Below are 20,241 nucleotides of genomic sequence, written 5' to 3'. Positions count from 1 at the left end.
GTCCACGTCTGCCTCTTACATTCTCTCCATTTCTTCCTCACTAGCTCATATAGTCTTATCTTGTTTTTCAACCACATTGAATACTATTTTTTTACCCTCTCTTATATACTTGAGCACCAAAGCTTAATTTTAATATTGCTCTTGCCTCATTTCTCCTTTTATCTCCATCTCATCTCTTCCTTTCTCTGTTGGTGAAGTGCTAATGGGAGTGTAGGGGTGAACAAGTGCTACATTATTGGCAGGCAGGCAGCTGGGAGGGAGGGCTGTTTTAGGATTCAGCCAGAGAAGCACTCTGCTGCACAAGCCTGGGACTCCAGGGACAATGCTGGATTAGTGGTCAGATATGGCGACACATCCTGCAATTCCATGTGAAGGAATACGGTTGTTTTTTCATAGACTGAAGTTAAACTTTAAACGCTGGGCTACTATGATTACAGTTCTGGTTGCTCAATTGGTAGAGCTTTGCGTTAGAAGCACAAAAGGCTGTGGGATTTGATCCCAGCCGGAGAAGACAAATGCTGATGAAAAATGTATACCACGAGTCACTGCCAAAAGCATAAATGTAAATGAGTGCTACTAATATCAATATTAATATAAAGTCAGTGTTGCACACAGCTGTTTGTATTTGTACAGTGAAAGCTGTTTCAGAAGACTGCAGTGTTATGGTGGAGACCTGAAACAGTGTGAAACTGTGCAATGCTGAACAAAATGTCTATTTGATTTTTTTGACTATCTGAAATGCAGATTACCTCTTTGTTATTATTACTAAAAATGGGAGGCTAATCTAAAAAAAAAACTAAATACGTTTAGCCCTGACAGTAGCTACTTTTAAGGATGCTTGTTGATCTCATAGAGCAAACCGCATGAATCATTTAACTCCCGTTTATTTTCAAGCCAGTCGTCGTCGGCTGAAACGGTTTTTCTCTTATTGGTCGAGGCTTATGCTGATCCGAGAGACAGAGAGTTAGTTTGCTCCCAAACCCCGTCGGTCTGTCAGTGGTCTCGCGGGTTTGGAGATGCCAAAGCGCCTCCTTACTGCTCACGCGCTCACACACAAGACAGAGAGTTGGAGTGGCGCGCCGGAGCTATCCACTAATGCCTCTTTATCATTAAGGTGCTTCTTAAAAACGTCAAGGGATTCTTTTGTGCACAGACACTGGATCTTTTATTTTTGTTTTTTGTCGCGGACATAGATACGGGGTTGTTTTGTGATGGGTGGTGGAAACGAGCTACGGATTTTTTCTCTTTTTATGGAGACCAAAGTGAGCATATTTCCTACTGTTGAAAGCGAGTTTTATCTTGATACGAAGCAAATGGTCAAACAGAGGATTCGTTAGTGGCAAAGGATACACCTTCATGAAAATACAGTAAAATTCTACAGAAAGCAGTTTTTGCAACAGAAAAGGGTATTCTTGTCCGCAACATTGGATTTTACGTCTTGGTTGACTGACGCAGCATCCTGTTGGAGTATCTTATTTGAAGATTTCAGACCGTTCATTGTAGCCTACCTATCGGAGAAATAAATGATACCTCCTCAAGCAAAATCGAACCAAACGAAGTTATGAAGATGCCAATGAAATAAAACCAGTATATCCTGGTCAAATGACCACTTTCACTCGTTCTCCAATTTGATCACCTTATATATGACATGGAAAAACGGGGACTCTACGGCGTCCTTTATTATTTGGTTCTGAATGCGCCTTTGCTATTCTGTGCGAATGGTGAGTAAACTTAAGCAGTCACAGATTCCCACTCTCTGCTGCGTATTTGCTCACGAGCAGAGTCTGTTTAGAGATTGCAGATGCGGTTTAAAGTTTTTCACTTTTTATAATAATGAAGATCTATTGCATTGCGCATCTGGTTAAATCAATTGTTATTGTGTCATTGTTTATTCGTGCCATGCACGCTGAACCCAACATTGAATGTATATAATTTACTTATGTAGAGTTCAACATCCTCCCATCCGAATCTTAATAGTATACTAAGCTTGGTTCTTTTTAAACGATTTACAAACACAAATGCGTGCGTTATTGATATACGCCTATTTGTTGTCTGTTCGAAGGTTTTCTTGTAATCAAACTATCTGTTGATGATGTGTTTTCTTTGTAAGCCTCGTTTACTGAAGTCCCCAAAGATGTGAGTGTCGGTGAGGGCGAGGACATAGATATGCCGTGCGCTTTTCGAGCTGTTGGTGTCTCGCCGTTCTCTCTGGAGATTCAATGGTGGTACCTAAAGGAAGCAGCCCCTAAAGAGCTCGCGCAAGAACTTCAGATCAGCGCTCCGACCAACAGAGCCAAGGTAATGGGGCTTTAGTTTGCTTAGCCTATATGTATAATATAAACCTCCAGAGTTTATGTTTGGAGACCTGTTGTAAAAGTTGCACCAGGGGTGCTTAGTGTTCCTGCAACTTAATTCACATACAATTGCGCAAACCAGCAAGGTCATTGGTTGAACAAGCATACTAATGAAATGCACTGACTGTATACACTGAATGCGCTTTGGTTAAAATGCATAAATGTAAATGAGTGTTGTGTGACGGACGCATTTGGGTGTGACGTGGTTTCACGTGTTCACCTATTTTGCGTTTTTAATTGATGTGTTTTTGTGATGAGTGAACTTAAATTATAGGTGTTTGAATCAATATAGGCCGTGGGTGGTTATTTAGTGAAAGGTCGGATATCAAAGTGATGTCATGCATGCTTAATTATATAAATGTCACAAAGCGTTTTACGTAGCCATAATATGGGTCCTTGTCCCCAATACTTTTAAGCCAAGAGAAAATAGTTAGTTGCTTTTAATTGTAAAACCACTAACTGCTTTTAACAAAACTAAATCAGCATAAATAGGCCTAAAGTCATCTGTTGGAACTGGCATACAGATCAGTAATACAAAACCCTCCATAGCCATATGGAAAGCTTTAAAACATGAATGATAAACGTATACGCGCAACTGTTGCTGTCCATGGTGCTGATGGGGGCGAGGCATTTAACGCTTCGTCATAGTTTCCTAATGATATTATGACAGGAGTACTTATGTTTTGATGTATTTTTTACAGGTTGCCCACCGGGACGCCACGAAAATAAGCGTGAGTATTCCATTGAGAATTTAGTAAGTGTTTAAATAATTCATAAGGTCCTTATAAGAGGTGGTGGTGAGTGTTTATGCTATTTCACGTGATTCAGTGTGATATATTAAACCACAAAGAATATACACAATCTGATCTGATTATATGACTAGATTTTTTTTTTTTTTTTTTTTTTTTTTTGCTGCATCAATTCGTGCATAAGTAATATCCGTCTTTTAGCGAATGTCTTAGTTGCTTTTATATGAATAAAACATAAAACAATTGAAAATGTTATAGTTAAATTAAGTCGGAAATTGTGTTTTTATCAACATTGCAGATATATTATAATCTACTTCTGTTCAGTTCCTTGCTTTGATACGGAAATTAAAATGGCAAATAATAAATGTTTTATCATCAAACATCCCATTTTAATATCACGTCTTTCTCTCTCCATGAACAGACGGTAAGAGTCCAGGGCAACGCTATTTCCCACAGGCTCAGCCTGTCGGGCGTCCGGAAGGAGGATGAGGGCGTGTATGAGTGTCGGGTTTTGGACTTGTACTCTGATGAGACTCAGGAAAACAAGGTGCAGGCCACTCTGCGCGTGACCCCACGCGAGGGAATGCTGGCCGAGGAGGCCGTGTCTCATATCCAGAACCGATGGCCACTGAGGAACAGTAACACGGCGACCGGTGGAAGGGCCACATCAGAACCGGGCCAGGGTCAGGGAAAACCCCGCGTGCCTCCACCGCTCGGAATTGGACCCGCTCCCGCCACAACGACTACGAGTGGCACTGCGGTCAAGTCTTCAGCATCACCCCGGCCTGGCAATTCATCCATCCTAAGACAACAGCACGGATCCGGTAAGTGAAAGCGCAACAGCGACACCCAGTGGTCAATATAGGAATAATATATAGGATGTTTGGTGATGGATTGTGTGAGATTTTTTAAATAGCATCACGTTTTGGGGACTTTGCTGGATTGTTTTTAAAATAGTATGTGATGCAACTTGAATGATCTTTGTTTATTCAGAGTTTATTTGGATGTATGAAATTCCCAATGAGAGTAGCCTATGCTTCTATGTTTTGGTAGCTCGGTTGGAAGAGCAGTGATAGCAGTGTGAAAGGTTGTGAATTAAATCTCCAAGAAAACAGACATTCTGATTAAAAGAATACAATGTAAAGCAAAGCTTTAGATAAAATGTGTGTGTGTGTGTACCTGGTAATTAGATAGGAATACCAGTATTTTTGTGACTTTGTGGGGACATTTTGACGTCCCCATGAGGAAACATGCTTATAAATCAAACAAAATGATGTATTTTGAAAATGTGAAGTATCAGAAACTTTTCTGTGATGGTTGGGGTTAGGGAATGGGGTAGGTAAGGTGAAGAGAATATACAGTTTGTATGGTATAAAATGCATTACGTCTATGGAATGTCCCCACAAAACATGGAAACCAGAATGTGTGTGTGTGTGTCTGGTGTGTGTGTGTGTGTGTGTGTGTGTGTGTGTGTGTGTGTGTGTGTGTGTGTGTGTGTGTGTGTGTGAGAGAGAGAGAGAGAGAGAGAGATGGATGGAGAGGCATACGGACACAAACACACACTAATCAATGAAGCACATCTCAGAATAATCGCATTATACACTCACTGCTGGAAGGTTTAATTTGATGCCATATCAAGCCCCTGTCTGCTCAGTAGGCAGTCTGGGAGGAAATTGTATGGAGGGCTATGTGTGTGATTGTTTATGTATCACTACTAAGCAAATACTATGTGCTCCATGAAAGGCAATAAAGCAGAAGATTGAAGGGAATTACGAGAGAGAGAGAAGCAGTTGATGGCACCGTCTGTTGGATGCAGGAAGTGGCACTAGGGTCTGTCCTTTCTTATAGCATCAGTCTTGACCCTATGTCTCTTTATGACCACCGTGCAGTGTGACAGTCAGGTTATCAAGACATAGCCTTGTCTCTTTATCTCTGGCCTGAGGTCGGGTCCTGTATTTATCGGGGGCTTGAGTGGGGATTTAGAGACTTGGGGCTCTTTTCTGTCACTGAGTGATTTCTGCAGACAATGGTGGGCGATTACATCAAGTGTGTAGTTAAGCCATGGGAATTTGTTTGTGGCAGGGATGCATTACCCTGCGGGTGACTTGACTAAACAATGTGGTCTGTACAGTTGATTTAAAAGCATTTTAGAGGAGGGTAATTACGCTTTGACCTTGGTACTGCCTGTAAGTCTCATGAGTGGTCACTGTCAACAGATGTGTAGATGTGATATCATTCTTCCAATAACATTTTCATTTGATAACAAACCAGTGATTTGGAAGATCTAAAGTGTTTAGTTTTTGTCTTTGAGAACAATATCTTAAATGCAAAATTATCATAAAATGCATAACATTTTAAAGCTTATATACATATAGTAAGATATTTGTGCGGTTTTATTTTTCAATAATGGCCTTTATTTCAATATTTAATTGAGCTGCATCAGTTTTTCCTGTGCTTAGTAAATGGCAAATAAATTCATAAAAGCCATTTTAATGCAGCTTTTGTTGTTGAAAAGGCGAAGGGGCAGGTTGTGTTTGAATTCCTACGAAACTGTGACATACAATGTGATTATGATCATGAAAAACATGTGCATGTATTTCCTGTACATTTACAGTAAGCCTGTGCAGATGAGGGAGTGAACATATGTGCAGCAACATGCTCAACCAGCCCTATCTTTAGTGCAGTCAGACATGGAGGCAGCCATTTGGCGAGCATGTCGGACATGAAGAGGGCCAGTGCACTGATCATCCACGCTATTTTTTTTCCAGGCTTTTCTCTCTCTCTCTCTCTCTCTCTCTCTCTCTCTCTCTCTCTCTCTCCAGCCTGTTCAATAATAAACAAAACTTACACAAAAAAGAACCCAATATCCCATATTACACTTCTGAATGTGGAGAAGAACCTTTATAGCCTTTTCTATATAGTCATATGGTCATAAAGCGCTAAAAATAACCATTTAAAAAATTAAAGGAGAATCTATAATTATTTTTGGTTGTTTAACGTATTGATGTAAGAAGGTTAAAAAGTCATCTACCACAAAGGATTACACTATTCAGCTCTGACCACAATATCAGCAATTCTCTCTCACACTGACACAAGCATACACACAAGCACACCTCCTCTTTTGGAAACACACATCTGTCACTTTTCCACAATGTCATTTCATTGAGTGGCAGAAACAATTAATATTAAAGGAATGCCATAGGCAGAAGCTGATAAGCTTGGCCTTCTGCATGCTGTCAGGTGCATCAAATTGCCTCTTGCTGCTTTTGTCGTGTTTTTTTATTTTATTTTCCCAGCAGGGTTGGGTGGCATGTCTGTTCTTCCTGGAAAGAGGAGATTAACTCAATGCCCTGTAGAAAATGGGTTCCGATTTCCACCAAGCTCCAAAACAAAGAGGTTATAAGCGTGTGTCTGTAAGGAACACTTTCTGTAATTCTATCAAAGCATAAATGTGTCTCTGTGTAGAAGTGGTCTACAATTAAATGCCTTCCATGGAAATGCTCAATTTAATTCAATTCATATTTATTAGTTAAGCGCGTTTCACAGTTTAAACTGTTGCAAAGCAGCTTTACAAAAAGACACAATGTAGAATACATAAAACACATTCAGAAAATTTAAAATGTATAAATCAGTTTATAGAGCTGACGTCATCTGAAGTCCTTGCAAGGGTTGATGTCATCTTTCCGTATATTTGTTTGATCACTTGATGGATGCAGGATCCAGAATGGAGCTGCATGATCCCAAGGTAGAAACAAAAAGGAAATAGAGAAAATTAGGGTAGCTGCTGTTCATAGCTTTTTAAGTAGAGGGTTATTTTTAAATTTTATGCAAAGTTACAGGATGCAATTATGTGTATGCTAGGTTGAGATGTGTTTTTAGTCTGGAAGAGAGTGTCTGAGCCCCAAACAGTGTCAAGAAGGCTGTTCCACAATTTAATTCCACAATTGCTCACTGGTGTAAGACATTTTCTAAGCTTGTTTAATTAATTCAGAAGCTCATTTCATATCAATGCTATTGCTTAGTTGAGCTATTTGTGTTTGCCCTATAGTTCAAACTGAAGTAACAATTCTTTTACATTGATTTAGCAGGTTTGGCTAATCTAATTATGTATGTAAATAGATTTTTTTATCCTTATGTTTGGCTATTTGTGTCAGATAGAGGGATGAGGTGGATGTAGAGAGAAAGATAATTTTTGGAAGGAATCCCAAGTAACCTTAATTTGGCAGGTGGGCATATTTTTGCAGCAAGATGAAGAGAGACAAATTAAGAACTGCGGAAAGGTTGGACATGTAAATAAATAAATATATTACAATAAAGAGACAAAGATACTGTATGTGAATATAAGATAACATTTATGCATTTGGAACACGGTTTTATCCAAAGTGACTTATAGGGGTGGTTTCCCGGACAGGGATTAGCTTAATCCAGGACTAGGCCTTGGTTTAATTAGGAAAAATAACTAATTTTAACAAACATGCTTTACTGAAAACATTACCTGTGTGCATTTTGAGGCAAAACAAAGGGCACTGGTGTATTTTAAGATATGTCAGTTCAAGTTGTTTTCAGATTGGACAGCTCTTAAAAATGTTTTAGTCTAGGATTAGTCTAATCCCTGTCCGGGAAACCGCCCCATAGTGTATTACAAACAGTACGTTTTATCAATACAGAGTGTGAAGATTTCAGATGCAAAAACCACTAAACACCACACCCGTCAAAAAAGAGGTGATGATATTGACTGAATGCTTTTGGGACATAGTATAGACGGTTTCAGCAGTAACAACATAAACAAATGGCTTTCGTGGAACACACAAAACTTCCGGTAAACTCTAAGGGGCGGTTTCCCGGACCAGGATTAGCTTAATCCAGGACTAGGCCTTAGTTTATTTAGGAAATATAACTAGTTTTAAACAACATGCCTTACTAAAACATTACCTGTGTGCATCTTGAAGTAAAACAAAGGGCCCTGATGTATTTTAAGATCTGTAAGTGAAAGTTGTTTTCAGTTTGGAGAGCTCTTAAAAGTGTTTAAGTCTAGGACTGGTCTAATCCCTGTCCGGGAAACCGCCCCAAAGAAACTATAACAATAAAATCTTTTTAAAGTAGTTTATTTCTGATAAAAAGCAAAGTAACCAACAAGTATATTACCTTAGTTCATATTTCATAGCTAAAGCATATAAAAAAACGATACTGGGCTAACGTTGCTGTGTAAAATGTATACTATAATGTACCGTATACAATGTTAACTACAAACCGGCTGCCAAACCTCCATTCACATAGCCGTGATCCATGATCGCCGTCTCCACTTGTTTTTAGAAAACTAAAACATTTGTTGTTTTCAACGAGGTATTTGTTTTTCATTTTAGCCACTAGTCAGACCATTAAACAAACAGAAAACGGAAGTAAAGTTCTGACCAGACACATAACCGCGACAACGTACGTGGGTCTGATGAAACCGTCTATACTGTACATTTATAAAATACTTTCGCTTCAAATCCGCTTTATCTCGGTGTCAGGTCAGAAATACTGGTTTGTGGGCAGAATCTGTTACACCACGTCCATTTTTCAGCAAAGTCCTGTAGGTGCACAGTTTTTTACCTGGTTAAAGTTTATGAAAATATTATGATATTGACCAAATTATTGACAAAGGGCAGTGACTATGTTACTGTTTTGTCCAAAGAAGTGGATTTAGAGGTTTTTGCCAAAAAGACTTGCGTGGACTTAGAGGATTTTGCACTAAAGCCAGTTACCAATAAAATTCCTAAAGTGACATTTCTAAAAATAAAGAAATGTAATTACCGGCTAATAACTTTTTCGTTGCCATTCAAGTGAAATTACAAATCATGCACATAAGAGCCTGATTTAGTAATTTAGAGAACAACATAACACAGGCACCTTTTTGCGTCTCTCTGGGATTGAATCCACAGCCTATGTTAATGTAATGCTCTACCGGAACACTAGATGTGTGTGACTCATGCCGCATGTAACCCCAGGTGACCTTGGAACACTTTTGGCAAGTTTAAATCACTCCAGCTGCACAGCTGTTTTAATCTAGTCTCTGTGTGTGCGCACGCATTCCCTTTACTCTTAATACCCTCAGACATCAATCTGGTTATTTCACCTGTAATCAAATTGCAATCCCCCATGACGGGGAGTGCAGAGCATTTGGTGTTGTGTGGATTGGGTGCTTGAGGGGAGAAGCCGGGTGTGTAGTGCAGCTGGACAGCTTTCACACATAAATAATGAGTCTCTTCAAACTGCAGACCCCCACTGCAAACATTCGTTCACCTGGATATGTTTGTACACTGTTACTGAACATTGTCACTGTGTGGGAAGCACTTCAGCGCTCTAGGATGAGTGTTAATTGTTTCATCTCTGCTTTGGTCATGATGGGACACTGTGCTACTTGTGTTCCTACTGACTACACAAGGGAAATCAAGGGGAGCTTTGTCTCATTCTGGGTTTTGTTTGGCTACATGTAAGAGAGAAAGAGAGAGGGAGAGAGAGAGATAAGTTTAAACAAAGCATGCAATGAAAGCAGAGAGGATTGTTCAACCATGATTAACTCTTTCCCCGCCAGTCAGTGCTAGCATTAATTATGATTTTCACAAAAGTTTAATGCCTTCCAGAAAATATTCTTCTTTACTTATATGAACATTCAATATATCAAATTAAAGAACAGTCATCTGCAACAGTTTCATCCCACCTTCATTTGTTCTCTTTTTATCACCTCTCAAATATAAAAAAGAGATAAATGCATTTTTTTGAAGGACTTTTGATAGAGATCAGATTCAGAGCGAAAATCAAAACATACACAGAGTTTGAACTGTGTCATTGTCAGAGAAGCGTTTTCTCTTAATTGATAAGTTAACTTGTCAATGGCGGGGAAAGAGTTAATAGAAAAATGTTATCTAGCTAAAATGACTGTACAAGAATGTGACAGAATAAATGGACATTCAATAACAAAGTAAGAATGCTGGCCAACGAAGATTTTACCTAGTTTCATCTACTGCGGCTCGTCTGTATGGGCAGGTGGGGCGGCGCCCCACAAAAACATTAATCCATTTAAAAAGCATAGAACTCTATACAAAACTGATTCAAACTGATTTGTTAACTTGTAAATGTATCTAACTTTATTCAACAAATATTTTTTGAGTTTCTAGACTATTTTAAGTCATAAAGTGAGATGAATATATGTTTGGAAAATGGCCCCACATTTTGCCAATGTAAATCTGTGGTGAGAAATGGAGACGCACCATTTAAATTTAAAAATCAGGAGCCGCTACTGAGTTTTTATGACTTTAGACATTTCTGTGCAAGCTAGCCAGTGTGTCTGGCAGTCGGGATCTCATGTTCATTATTCATTTTATTAACATTAACAACATTAAGCTATTTGAGAATAAAATGCCCTTGGTGACCTGAAAAAACTGTTTATTAACTGTAAAATGTTATGCATTTGATTACTTTGCTGAACGGGTTTTTAAAATATTTAAATACATTTAAGATTATCTTTACTTAAAGAGACATTTTAGATTGTGTTGTCACGTAAACAACAAAAGTCTATGGTGCTGCATTTAGATATTGATGTTTTTAATGTCTATTGTGAGGATTGCAGGACGAATGAACCCAATAGCAGACGATGTCGGGGAAAACAGAAAACACTTTATTACAAAACACTTAACAAAACAAAGACCCACGAGGGGGTGCACAACATGAAACATAAACTGACAGATAACACTGAGACTGAGACTATGACTTGAACTAGATCGCTAGACTTGAATGCACACGCAACACGAGCACACAACACAACACAATGATCCTGCACAGAACTAAAGAAACACTGACATTAAATAGAACAAACCAAACAAGATAACGAGCGGGGAACAGGTGATGGGCATAAGTAATAATTAACAATAAGCAGGAGAACGAGGGAGCGGGGACAAATGACAAGACACCGGAGGTACATGCCAAACACAAAAACAAGGCATGAACCTCCACACAAGGCCAGGGACTGCCAGAACTCTGCCACCATGACAAAACACAAATATAACAAGACTTCAAGGCAGAGTCCTGACAGTCTATACAGGTGAGCTGGTTAAAACAAGCCAATTATCAGCATGAATACAGCATGTGCTGTTTTAGTCTTGTCAATATTCATCTTTTTCAGACCTTTCGGCTTTAATCTTTTGTTTGCTAAAGCTTTGCTCATCCACAGGGAGTGACCATCACTGTCCTTTCATCGTCTTTGTTTTCATGTCATACTGAAGGTTTGCATTACTGTGTATGTTAGAAAATATCATAGTTGTGCTTCTGTTTATGATGGTGAATTGATTTTATATTTATTAATGTTGTTATAACTTAAATAGATTTATTAATGTCACATACTAAAATAAAAAAGGCATTTGCAGGTATCATTGATTTACTGCATCAGTTTCTGCATTCACACAGACATGCTGGGGTAGAGACATTTATGCCTGTAGCTTTTAAAGCGTGTTTTCAACAAACCATAGTCAATTGGATTTTGAGGTGGTAGCGTGTGCCGCAGAAACACTATTATCCATCCGAGGGGTGAGACATGCCCTCAGCTCAACAGATATGATCACACTGAAACCCTCTAATCTTTCATCTTTAAAGTCCATTGGTTCTGATCTTTCAGTGGGCTCTCAAGTGCCATTATAACTGTTTATAAGAGCACCTGCCAAAATGGCATGTGAGTTAAAACAACTGATAAAAACAAAAGGTGTTGTGATTTGGTTTTTACATCATTTTTGTAATTCTATAATGCAGCAAATTCATGGTAATTACAAAAGGACAAAGCAATATTGTTATCATCAATATATTAGTAAAGCAAAGCCAAGGGCAAAAATTAGACAGAATGTAATCCAAGCTGCAAAGCTGTTGTACACTCAGATGTGAGATATATATATATATTTTTTTAAGAAATAAAAATACACAGGAGCATTTCTGAGGAATTAATTATGCTTTTTAAAATGACTGGTCCCCACAAAAATGTAATCTCAAGGTTGTGGCATTGAGACCTGAGGCTGTAAAGACCAGTAAACATCATGAAGCATATAAAAGCCAAAGCCGAATAAAAATGCAATGGGAACAAATTACTAATATAGATGTGAGAGGCTGAGCATACCGGATGTTGTAGTCAGTGTGCTGAGGAGATACAAAATATACACATCTCTTAAATATCTTTTAAATTCTATGAGGTAGTACAAAACAATTCAAACTATGGAGTAAACTGTGATTTACTAGTGTAAAACACGATACCCTTCTGCACAACAGTATGAGAACCAAAATTCATCAAAGGTAATAAAATGATATTAACAGTGGCATGGACTGTGATCACTGGGGTGTGTTCATTAAATGTGTTATTAAGCGAACAGACAGATTAATATCATTCTATAGAGTGGGGCTAAGTGAGGAAGAGGAGGAGATTACTGATGATGACATGTGAGTAATGAGCTGGACTCAGAATCCCTCTGTGTCCATGTTGACTGTAATTATTTCCACAGCAGTCAGGGTCATGACTTTGGCATTTTAGCTGATTTGCTCGTCTGTTCGTGTATTCACTTACCCTTGTTTAGTTTAATCTCCTGTGTATCTATCATTTCTCAGGGAAAGAGATTTTGATTGCATTCAGAGTGACATTTTGAAGGTCAATTAATGGAGGATCCTGTGAATCAATTAAGGTTTAAGAGTATAATGAAGAAAGTGGAAGGGTTTGTAAATTGCTCCCTATTGCTTGGTAAAGTGATGCGATTAAAATATGGCAATGGATATCCTGTTATATCATGTATAGGGGTGTCAAGATTCTCCAAATCATTCGATTACATTTTCGATTCTAATGTCACGATTTGATTTGGTTCTCGGTTTTAACCTTGTTTTGAAGCACAAAAAATGCTATGCCATTTTTAAACTATACTTTTATGAAATATAATATCTGACCTGATGCTCTGCCATGTTAGTTGTGCTGCCAGTGGAAAAATATGGTACATGCACATACCTGATAAAACCAAACTTCCTGTCAGATGAACATTCCTGTCAGTATTTTGCACCTTGTCATTTAAACATGAGCGAGAGTAATGACGAGTTCATATGGACAGGAACTAATATTAAGTCTGCTGCTTTTGTTGTAAATAAACATACTGCACAGTGTTTTGTACATGAATATGATACAGCTTTTTCTGAATTTTTAGCGCAATTGATGAAATAAGATTGCGCAACTTTCACACGCTTGCAAAATGAAACTGTGGAGATCAGCCACTTTAGTTTTATCAATGAAAGGCTAAAAATAGCGCTGCATACTGTGTGTTCGTGCCAGAAGTCAGAAAAGACGTAAATCGTTGTGTTCAGTACCTCAGATTAGATAAATGGACGGAGAGAAGGCGGTCTCCTGTGGCTGACCGGACGTGACATGGGGGCGTGGCAGCATCAACGATTCCATTTTTAATTTGAAGTTCGAGGTTGTGACTTAATTTCAATGAAATCGTGACACCCTTAATAATATATTTCTTAATTAAATCTCAACTGTCTTAAAATTAAAGGTTTATTGAAAAATCTTTGTCAGGCTGTATAGTTTCATAAATAACATCCACACAACCTTTCTGTTTCATAAAAGCTTCTTTGCAGTGGATAAAATGTTTTTGAGATGAAAAAAATAAGAAATTATTATAAGAACCTTTGACTGAAAGGTTTTTCGGGGAACCAAAAACAGTTCTTTTATTGCATACCTTTATTTCAGACTAATCTCACGGAAAGTCGTGTTATAGTCAAAAAAAAATTTGATTAATTTATTTGTGTCCATGGCACGAAATTCTGTTTTTTTCATGCCTTGAGCACGAATGTATTTTTTGTGTCATTCTATGTATTGTTTTCTCATAGTTTTTTTCCTATTTTCTTACCATTGTTGCCTGGGGTTGGGGTTAGAATCACTTTCTGTTACATCCTAACCCCAACTCCAGGCAAGAATAGTTTCAAAAGCGGAAGGAAACCATGTAGAAACCAATACATAACAGAATAACCCAAACCCCAAATCTAACCCCAACCCCAACAATGATTTAAAAATATGGAAAAAAAGAGAAAACAATACATAAAACAACACGAAAAAGAAAGTCTTGCCACAGAAACAAAAAACTATTTATAAAATTTTTTCCTGGTGACACGAAAAAGACAAAATTTCGTGCCATGGACACGAATAAATTAATAAAAATTTTTGTGACTATAACACGACTTGCCGTGAGATCATGTTGCTTTCTTTTTATAATAGTGTATTTCAAAAGTGCACTGCCCAATGTATTGGCCATCTATAAGCTACACTGCAAAAAATGACTTTCTTACTTAGTATTTTTGTCTTGTTTCAGGAGGAATATAAAAAAATCTTAAATAAAGATGTGTTTTCTTGATGAGCAAAATGACAAAGAGAAATAAGTCTAGTTTTTAGACAAAAAAATATACAATTTAAGTGAACAAGCAAAAATATCTGCCAATGGAGTGAGAAATTTTTTCTTGAATTAGGTGTGTAAGACAAAAGTAAACTTATTTCAAGATTTTTTTCTCACCTAATTGGGAGATATTTTTGCTTTTTTTAAGCACAAATTCACCTAAATTGTATATTGGTTGTCTAAAAACTAGACATTTTCTTAGGTCATTTTGCTCATCAAGAAAAAGCATCTTATTTTAAGAATTATTAGATATTTGTACTAAAAAAAAAAAAAAATACTAAGAAAGTAATTTTTTGCAGTGCATATAACACACACTCTGAGAAAAGATACACAAAAGTATGTCACTGGGATGGTACTCCTAAAAGTCCTAAAATTACCATTTAAGTGCAGCTATGTATAGCCACATACAGTGGCGGCCGGTGACTTCATTTTATTTATTTATTTTTTTGAGAGAACTCGATGCAAAGTTCATCACAACATGTATAGCCCGTCATGTGTGTGGTTTGTAATTTCAAAATATGTGTTCGGCGTGTCAAGTGAACATATGTGCATTACGTGTTTTGTCAAAATAAGTGCATGCTGGTCACCCTTCTAAAGGGTTTATGATAAAAGAGATGCTCGCGTTTGCCAGATACTCGCATTATCTCATGCGTAATCAGAGTTCACTGTTAAGGGAGTGTCTTGCGTGTATTTTGTGAACGTGAGCGTCTCTTTTATCATAATGTATGCCACCAATGCATACGTACTTAAACTATATGTACCTCTGAGGTACTTATACTGTATGCACTCTTTAGGTGCAAAGGTGTACATTTTGAAAGAGTATTGCCTCAGTGACAGCTTGTGTACCTTTTTTATGATTGTCTATCTGTAAGTTCTGTAAGTTTATTGTCTGAGTGCAAATATGTACATACAATATTTTTTTGTACATAATGCACAATATTTTACACCAGCAACATTGTAATCAAGACTTTTACTATTTCATGTTTTTAATCCATTGATCCACATGGGGAGTAAGCGAGTGGATGACTCATATAGCCTGTGTTGGCCACTAAGGCCTTCAGCTTCTATCAGGTCTTTTTTAAGATATATTGCAGTGATTTAGAGACAAATACGAAAAACAATAAAGAGGAAAAAGGTAAAAGTGATATTAAGTGTATCTGTTGTAAACCCCTGCTATATTGTTTGAATGGTGCAATTGAACTGCAGTGTTTCTGAAATACTGTCCTGCGCCAACCCAACTAACCATGACAACATGACTTTCTAAACCCACAACAATGATGATAAAAGAGATGCCACAAACTGCCACTGGTAAATGTGAATTTGTAGGTCGTATGGACACGCTCCAGAAGCACACTGTATAACACGCTCCAAGAGCTTGTGTGATGTTGTGCTAGCTTGCTGTGTTGTGGTGCACAGGTACCAATCACAAGGCAGCACACTATGCTAATCTGTTTGGGGCTGATGGGAGAGTTAGAGTAAAGAAGTGCAGTGAGATATGACCACGAGGAAGTCAGAACTGTGGAAACAGACGGCGGTTTCACACTCTAAAAATCAGGAGCGCTCCAGCACGGTTGTGCAAATGAGTGTGTGGTTGTATATTAGAGAGCCAGACAACAAGTGTGTATGTGTTTGTGTGTGTGTTATGTGGTTTAAATGTATCCATCTGGCCTTAGCTGTGTAAGTGTGCGTTCAAGGCATAATCTGTACTCTGTTTCTCTACTGTGGTCTGCCTTTCTTGGCTTGCGCTCAAAAGGCCCGTGGGCTACTGTTCTGCTGTCAGTCAAGGAAAAGAAATGTCATGTAGGTCCCACAAAAAGGCCAAGGAGCTCCCCTGAAGGCCAAAGGGTTTCTCAGTGCTCCACGCAGGGAGCAGTAGCACATTTTTCACCATCTCCAGCACAGTTAACAGCATTACGCTCTTAAAATGTGTGGATGAAAATGTGAACTACATTCTTTGTTTTGTGTGGTCTGCAACGAAGGAATGAAGTGTTAAGAGTAAAATTGCTGAGTAGTGTTTATGAACGAGCCATCTGAAGGACTGTTGTAATGTGAAACATGGCCCAAGTGCTGAATCAGGCAATAATAATACTAAAAGTAATAATAGTAGATTGTTTTATATTTTGGAGGCTACTTAAAATTTGATGTGACTGGTCATTTTGAAGGACAATGATCTAACAAAGATTTCTGTCTCTCTCTCTTTGTTGTTGCTGACTTTTGCAGGTTCTGGAACAATGGCAACCACCGAGCCCCTTCTTTACATCACTTTGCTGATCCTGCATAAGCTCATCCCCGTCCTGTTTGCCTACTAAGAGACCACAGCCAACTCGCAATGATTTCACTTTATGTACCAAACGACAAAGGGAAAATATAACTACGTACATATAAATATATATATATATATCTATAAATAAATATATCTACCATTATGGCACATCACAGAAAGGGATGAGATGTGGCGATAAGATCAGCGTATGACTTTGGAGTTGATGAGAATAATAAAAGACAGCCATGTTTTTGTCCGGGACTTGTGTAGAAGATTTGACTCAGATATGGATGTATAAATGGATTCTATAAGGAGCATGATGAAAAACAACAACAACAAAAATATGTAAAAAAGGAGTCTATGTGAATTAGAGCTTCACAACTTGTGTCATACACATGACTGACATCCATAAACGCTGCATCAAATTTTCAAATACTAGTGTTTGCCTTGCGAAATGCATGGCTTTTTGACATTTCTTTTAACCATTTTCTTTCAGTTTCAATGATTTTACATTTTATTTTCATCATTGTTCTGATCGAAGTACGTGATGTTGAATCATTGAATCGTGAATGACTTGGTGTTTTTATGATTTGTTATTTTTCCAACTTGCCATTTTCCTTTCTTTTCTTTTTTTTGCATGAATGGTTTCATTGCAGTAATGTCAAACAGGACACTCTTTCATGTCAGCTCTTTCTACAGGACTGTGTGTAATACTATGTATTCTGTTTCTTCACATCTGAATTTTGAGTTCTCAAGCTTTTTGGTCTCTTAATGTATAAAAATGCAACCTTATATATTTTGACGAAAAAGACACGTTACCATAGTTGTTGTTAGTCACCTCTAATAATGTTTATTTTTATTAAAGGTACGGTGGACAAGATAAGACATTCATTTATAAAATTTTAAAAGAGAAAAAAAAATGGTATGTTGCCAACATCAGTTGAAATAAAAGTTGTTGTTGTTGTTTTTTTTTAAAGATGAAAAATATGAAAATTATAGTTCTCTAGGTTTTTACATCACAAAAATACTTTTTGTTTCAGGTGAACAAACACCTGATTTTAGTGTGCTACACTGTAAAAAATTATATCAAACCAACATATTTTGTGTTACTTTAACTTAAAGCAACACTATGTAGTTTCCATGTAAAAATGACTTAAAGCTCCCCCATGTGGTTGAAAAGTGCAACAGTGCCTGGTATCAGACACTCTTCTGCAGGCAGGGGGAGGGGCGGGGCTGTGTGCTCTACCCTCCACCGCCACTTTCAGAGTGTGCTTGTAGCAGCTAGGAGGCTGCTCAGGTTGCAGCAGCAGTAGAATTTGTCCAGTTAAAAGTTGTTCTATCACTGAAATAATTTTAGAGACATTATTTAAAGGTTGAAAAACTACATAGTGTTGCTTTAACAAATTAAGTTAAACAATTTAAACTTGTTTTTATAAGTTATATCAACTTATTACAAGTCAAAACATAACCAAGCATAACCAAGTTGTCTCAATTTTTTTACAGTGAATACACTCATGGGTGTCATGAACTTATACTTTACAATTGTATATGTCCACTTCCAGCTAAAAACACATTACCCTTGCCTGCAATACCAACTGTACAGAGCTGGCAAACAACTCATGGTTCATTTCATTAGTCAAATACACATCACCTTTTTACAAGGTCAAAAAACTCTACTCTCTTCAGTCTTCAGCTAACCCTGCTTCACTCGTATCTACTATACCTAAACCAATCTTCTGATGATTGACAGAGGCATTGTTCCTTGCCTAAACACATAACGCCATATAAAAAACCGACTTCCTACTAGCTCGCACAGCCATCTCCTCCAAGTAACCGACTTTCACTCACTTTGATATTCGTGCATACAATGAAAAGTCGTCCACCTTTCACTGGAATAAATAACTCTTTGTAAACATAAATGGATCCAGCAGGTAAATCCAAGCATCTACCGAGCCACCACAACATTAGCATTTTTCTTTTTTAAATCAAATGAGCCAGGTGGCTTTTACAATGCTTGGTGAAGGCCTCTACTCCCCATCAAATTAATGAGTGCTTGACAAGACCATTTATATGTGTTGCACAGCATCCGACAAGGCCCCGAGTGCTCTCCACACCGCTGTAAATCATTTCCTATTCAGGTAAACCAACTCTCTTCATCTCCTGCCTCCTCCATTCTTAAGGAAACATGAGGTGTGGGCAGCAACATTGAACTGTGGATGGTGCATTAGATGCAGATGGATTCTCGTGCAACATGTACAGAGTGATAGTGATAGCTTTGTCTCTAAATAATTCTTCTGCTTTCAATATGGTCATTAAAGGTACAGAAAGAATGAGGGTGCCTGTGCCTAGTACATTTGTACTGTGGTTGTGCTTTAATAGCTCAGATGACTTTTAATCAACTTTGTTCATTTAGATTAATTCAAGCTAGAAAACTAAAAGATGTTTGTAAAATTACTGGTGTATAAAAATATGGGAAGCAAGAAATATAAGCCAAAGCAGCCTGATCTCACAAATTGCATGAAATAGTAATTTTTCCGTGTCATTGTCACGTATTTCAGCCATTTTACGTGTCCGTGCCACGACTTTAAGGCAGTTTCACGTATTGGGTACTTAACTGTTTTTCCTATTTTCTTACCATTATCACTTCGGTTTGGAGTTAGAACGACTTTTTGTTACATAAAATGACATCCTTTCCCAAACCTAACTCTAACCCCAACATCAGGCGACAATGGTTTAAAAAGCATACGAAAAAATGGTATAAACCAACCAATACTTAAAGTGACATCCTAATGACAATGGTTTAAAAATAGGAAAAACAGTAACCAATACGTGAAACTGACACGGAAAAGAAAGTTGTGGCACGGACGCGTAAAATGGCGGAAATATGTGACAATGACATGGAAAAAATAGCTAAATATTTTGTGACTATTTCACGCAAATTTGTGAGATCAGATTGGCCAAAGAGTCCATGTGCACATTCTTCTTGGGAATTTGAAGACTAATGGTTTTATTGATATTTATCAATAAATACGAGCTAGTGAATACGTAATACGAACTTTATGATAACTTAAAGGAATATTCCATTTTCTTAAAAGAAAAATCCAGATAATTTACTCACCACCATGTCATCCAAAATGTTGATGTCTTTCTTTGTTCAGTCGAGAAGAAATTATGTTTTTGAGGAAAACATTGCAGGATTTTTCTCATTTTAATTGACTTTAATAGACACCAATAATTAACACTTAACTCAACAATCCCAAACGATGCATAAGGGTATTATCTAGCGAAACGATTGTCATTTTTGACAAGAAAAATAAAAAATATGCCCTTTTAAACCACAACTTTTCGTCTAGGTCCGGTCCAGTGCGACCTAACGTAAATATGTAGTGACGTAGAGAGGTCACGTGTTACATATATAAAACGCA

The 20,241-nt window shown here is 37.6% G+C and overlaps 1 protein-coding gene across 1 annotated transcript; it reads left to right on the top strand.

Annotated features, from left to right (window-relative positions):
- The first annotated feature begins 966 nt into the window (after nucleotides 1-966).
- vstm2b (V-set and transmembrane domain containing 2B) lies at nucleotides 967-17,846 on the top strand. Its single transcript, XM_055208087.2, has 5 exons — nucleotides 967-1,721; nucleotides 2,111-2,298; nucleotides 3,056-3,085; nucleotides 3,525-3,927; nucleotides 16,774-17,846. The coding sequence occupies exons 1-5, from the start codon at nucleotides 1,649-1,651 to the stop codon at nucleotides 16,860-16,862; spliced, it is 783 nt and encodes a 260-aa protein (XP_055064062.2). The 5' UTR covers nucleotides 967-1,648; the 3' UTR covers nucleotides 16,863-17,846.
- The last annotated feature ends 2,395 nt before the right edge of the window (nucleotides 17,847-20,241 follow it).

This window comes from Misgurnus anguillicaudatus, chromosome 21 (assembly GCF_027580225.2).
Source record: "Misgurnus anguillicaudatus chromosome 21, ASM2758022v2, whole genome shotgun sequence".
In the NCBI taxonomy this organism is placed as follows: Eukaryota; Metazoa; Chordata; class Actinopteri; order Cypriniformes; family Cobitidae; genus Misgurnus; species Misgurnus anguillicaudatus.
The sequence above is the reverse complement of the archived record's forward strand: the minus strand, read 5'-3'. Positions and strand labels throughout refer to the sequence as shown.

What these genes read in the sequence shown, in the direction of transcription:
- vstm2b (XM_055208087.2), top strand. Translation starts at nt 1,649, where the DNA reads ATGGAAAAACGGGGACTCTACGGCGTCCTTTATTATTTGGTTCTGAAT. An exon ending in GGGACGCCACGAAAATAAGC is followed by an intron (nt 3,086 to 3,524) that starts GTGAGTATTCCA and finishes CTCCATGAACAG; the next exon opens with ACGGTAAGAGTCCAGGGCAA. An exon ending in AAGACAACAGCACGGATCCG is followed by an intron (nt 3,928 to 16,773) that starts GTAAGTGAAAGC and finishes TGACTTTTGCAG; the next exon opens with GTTCTGGAACAATGGCAACC.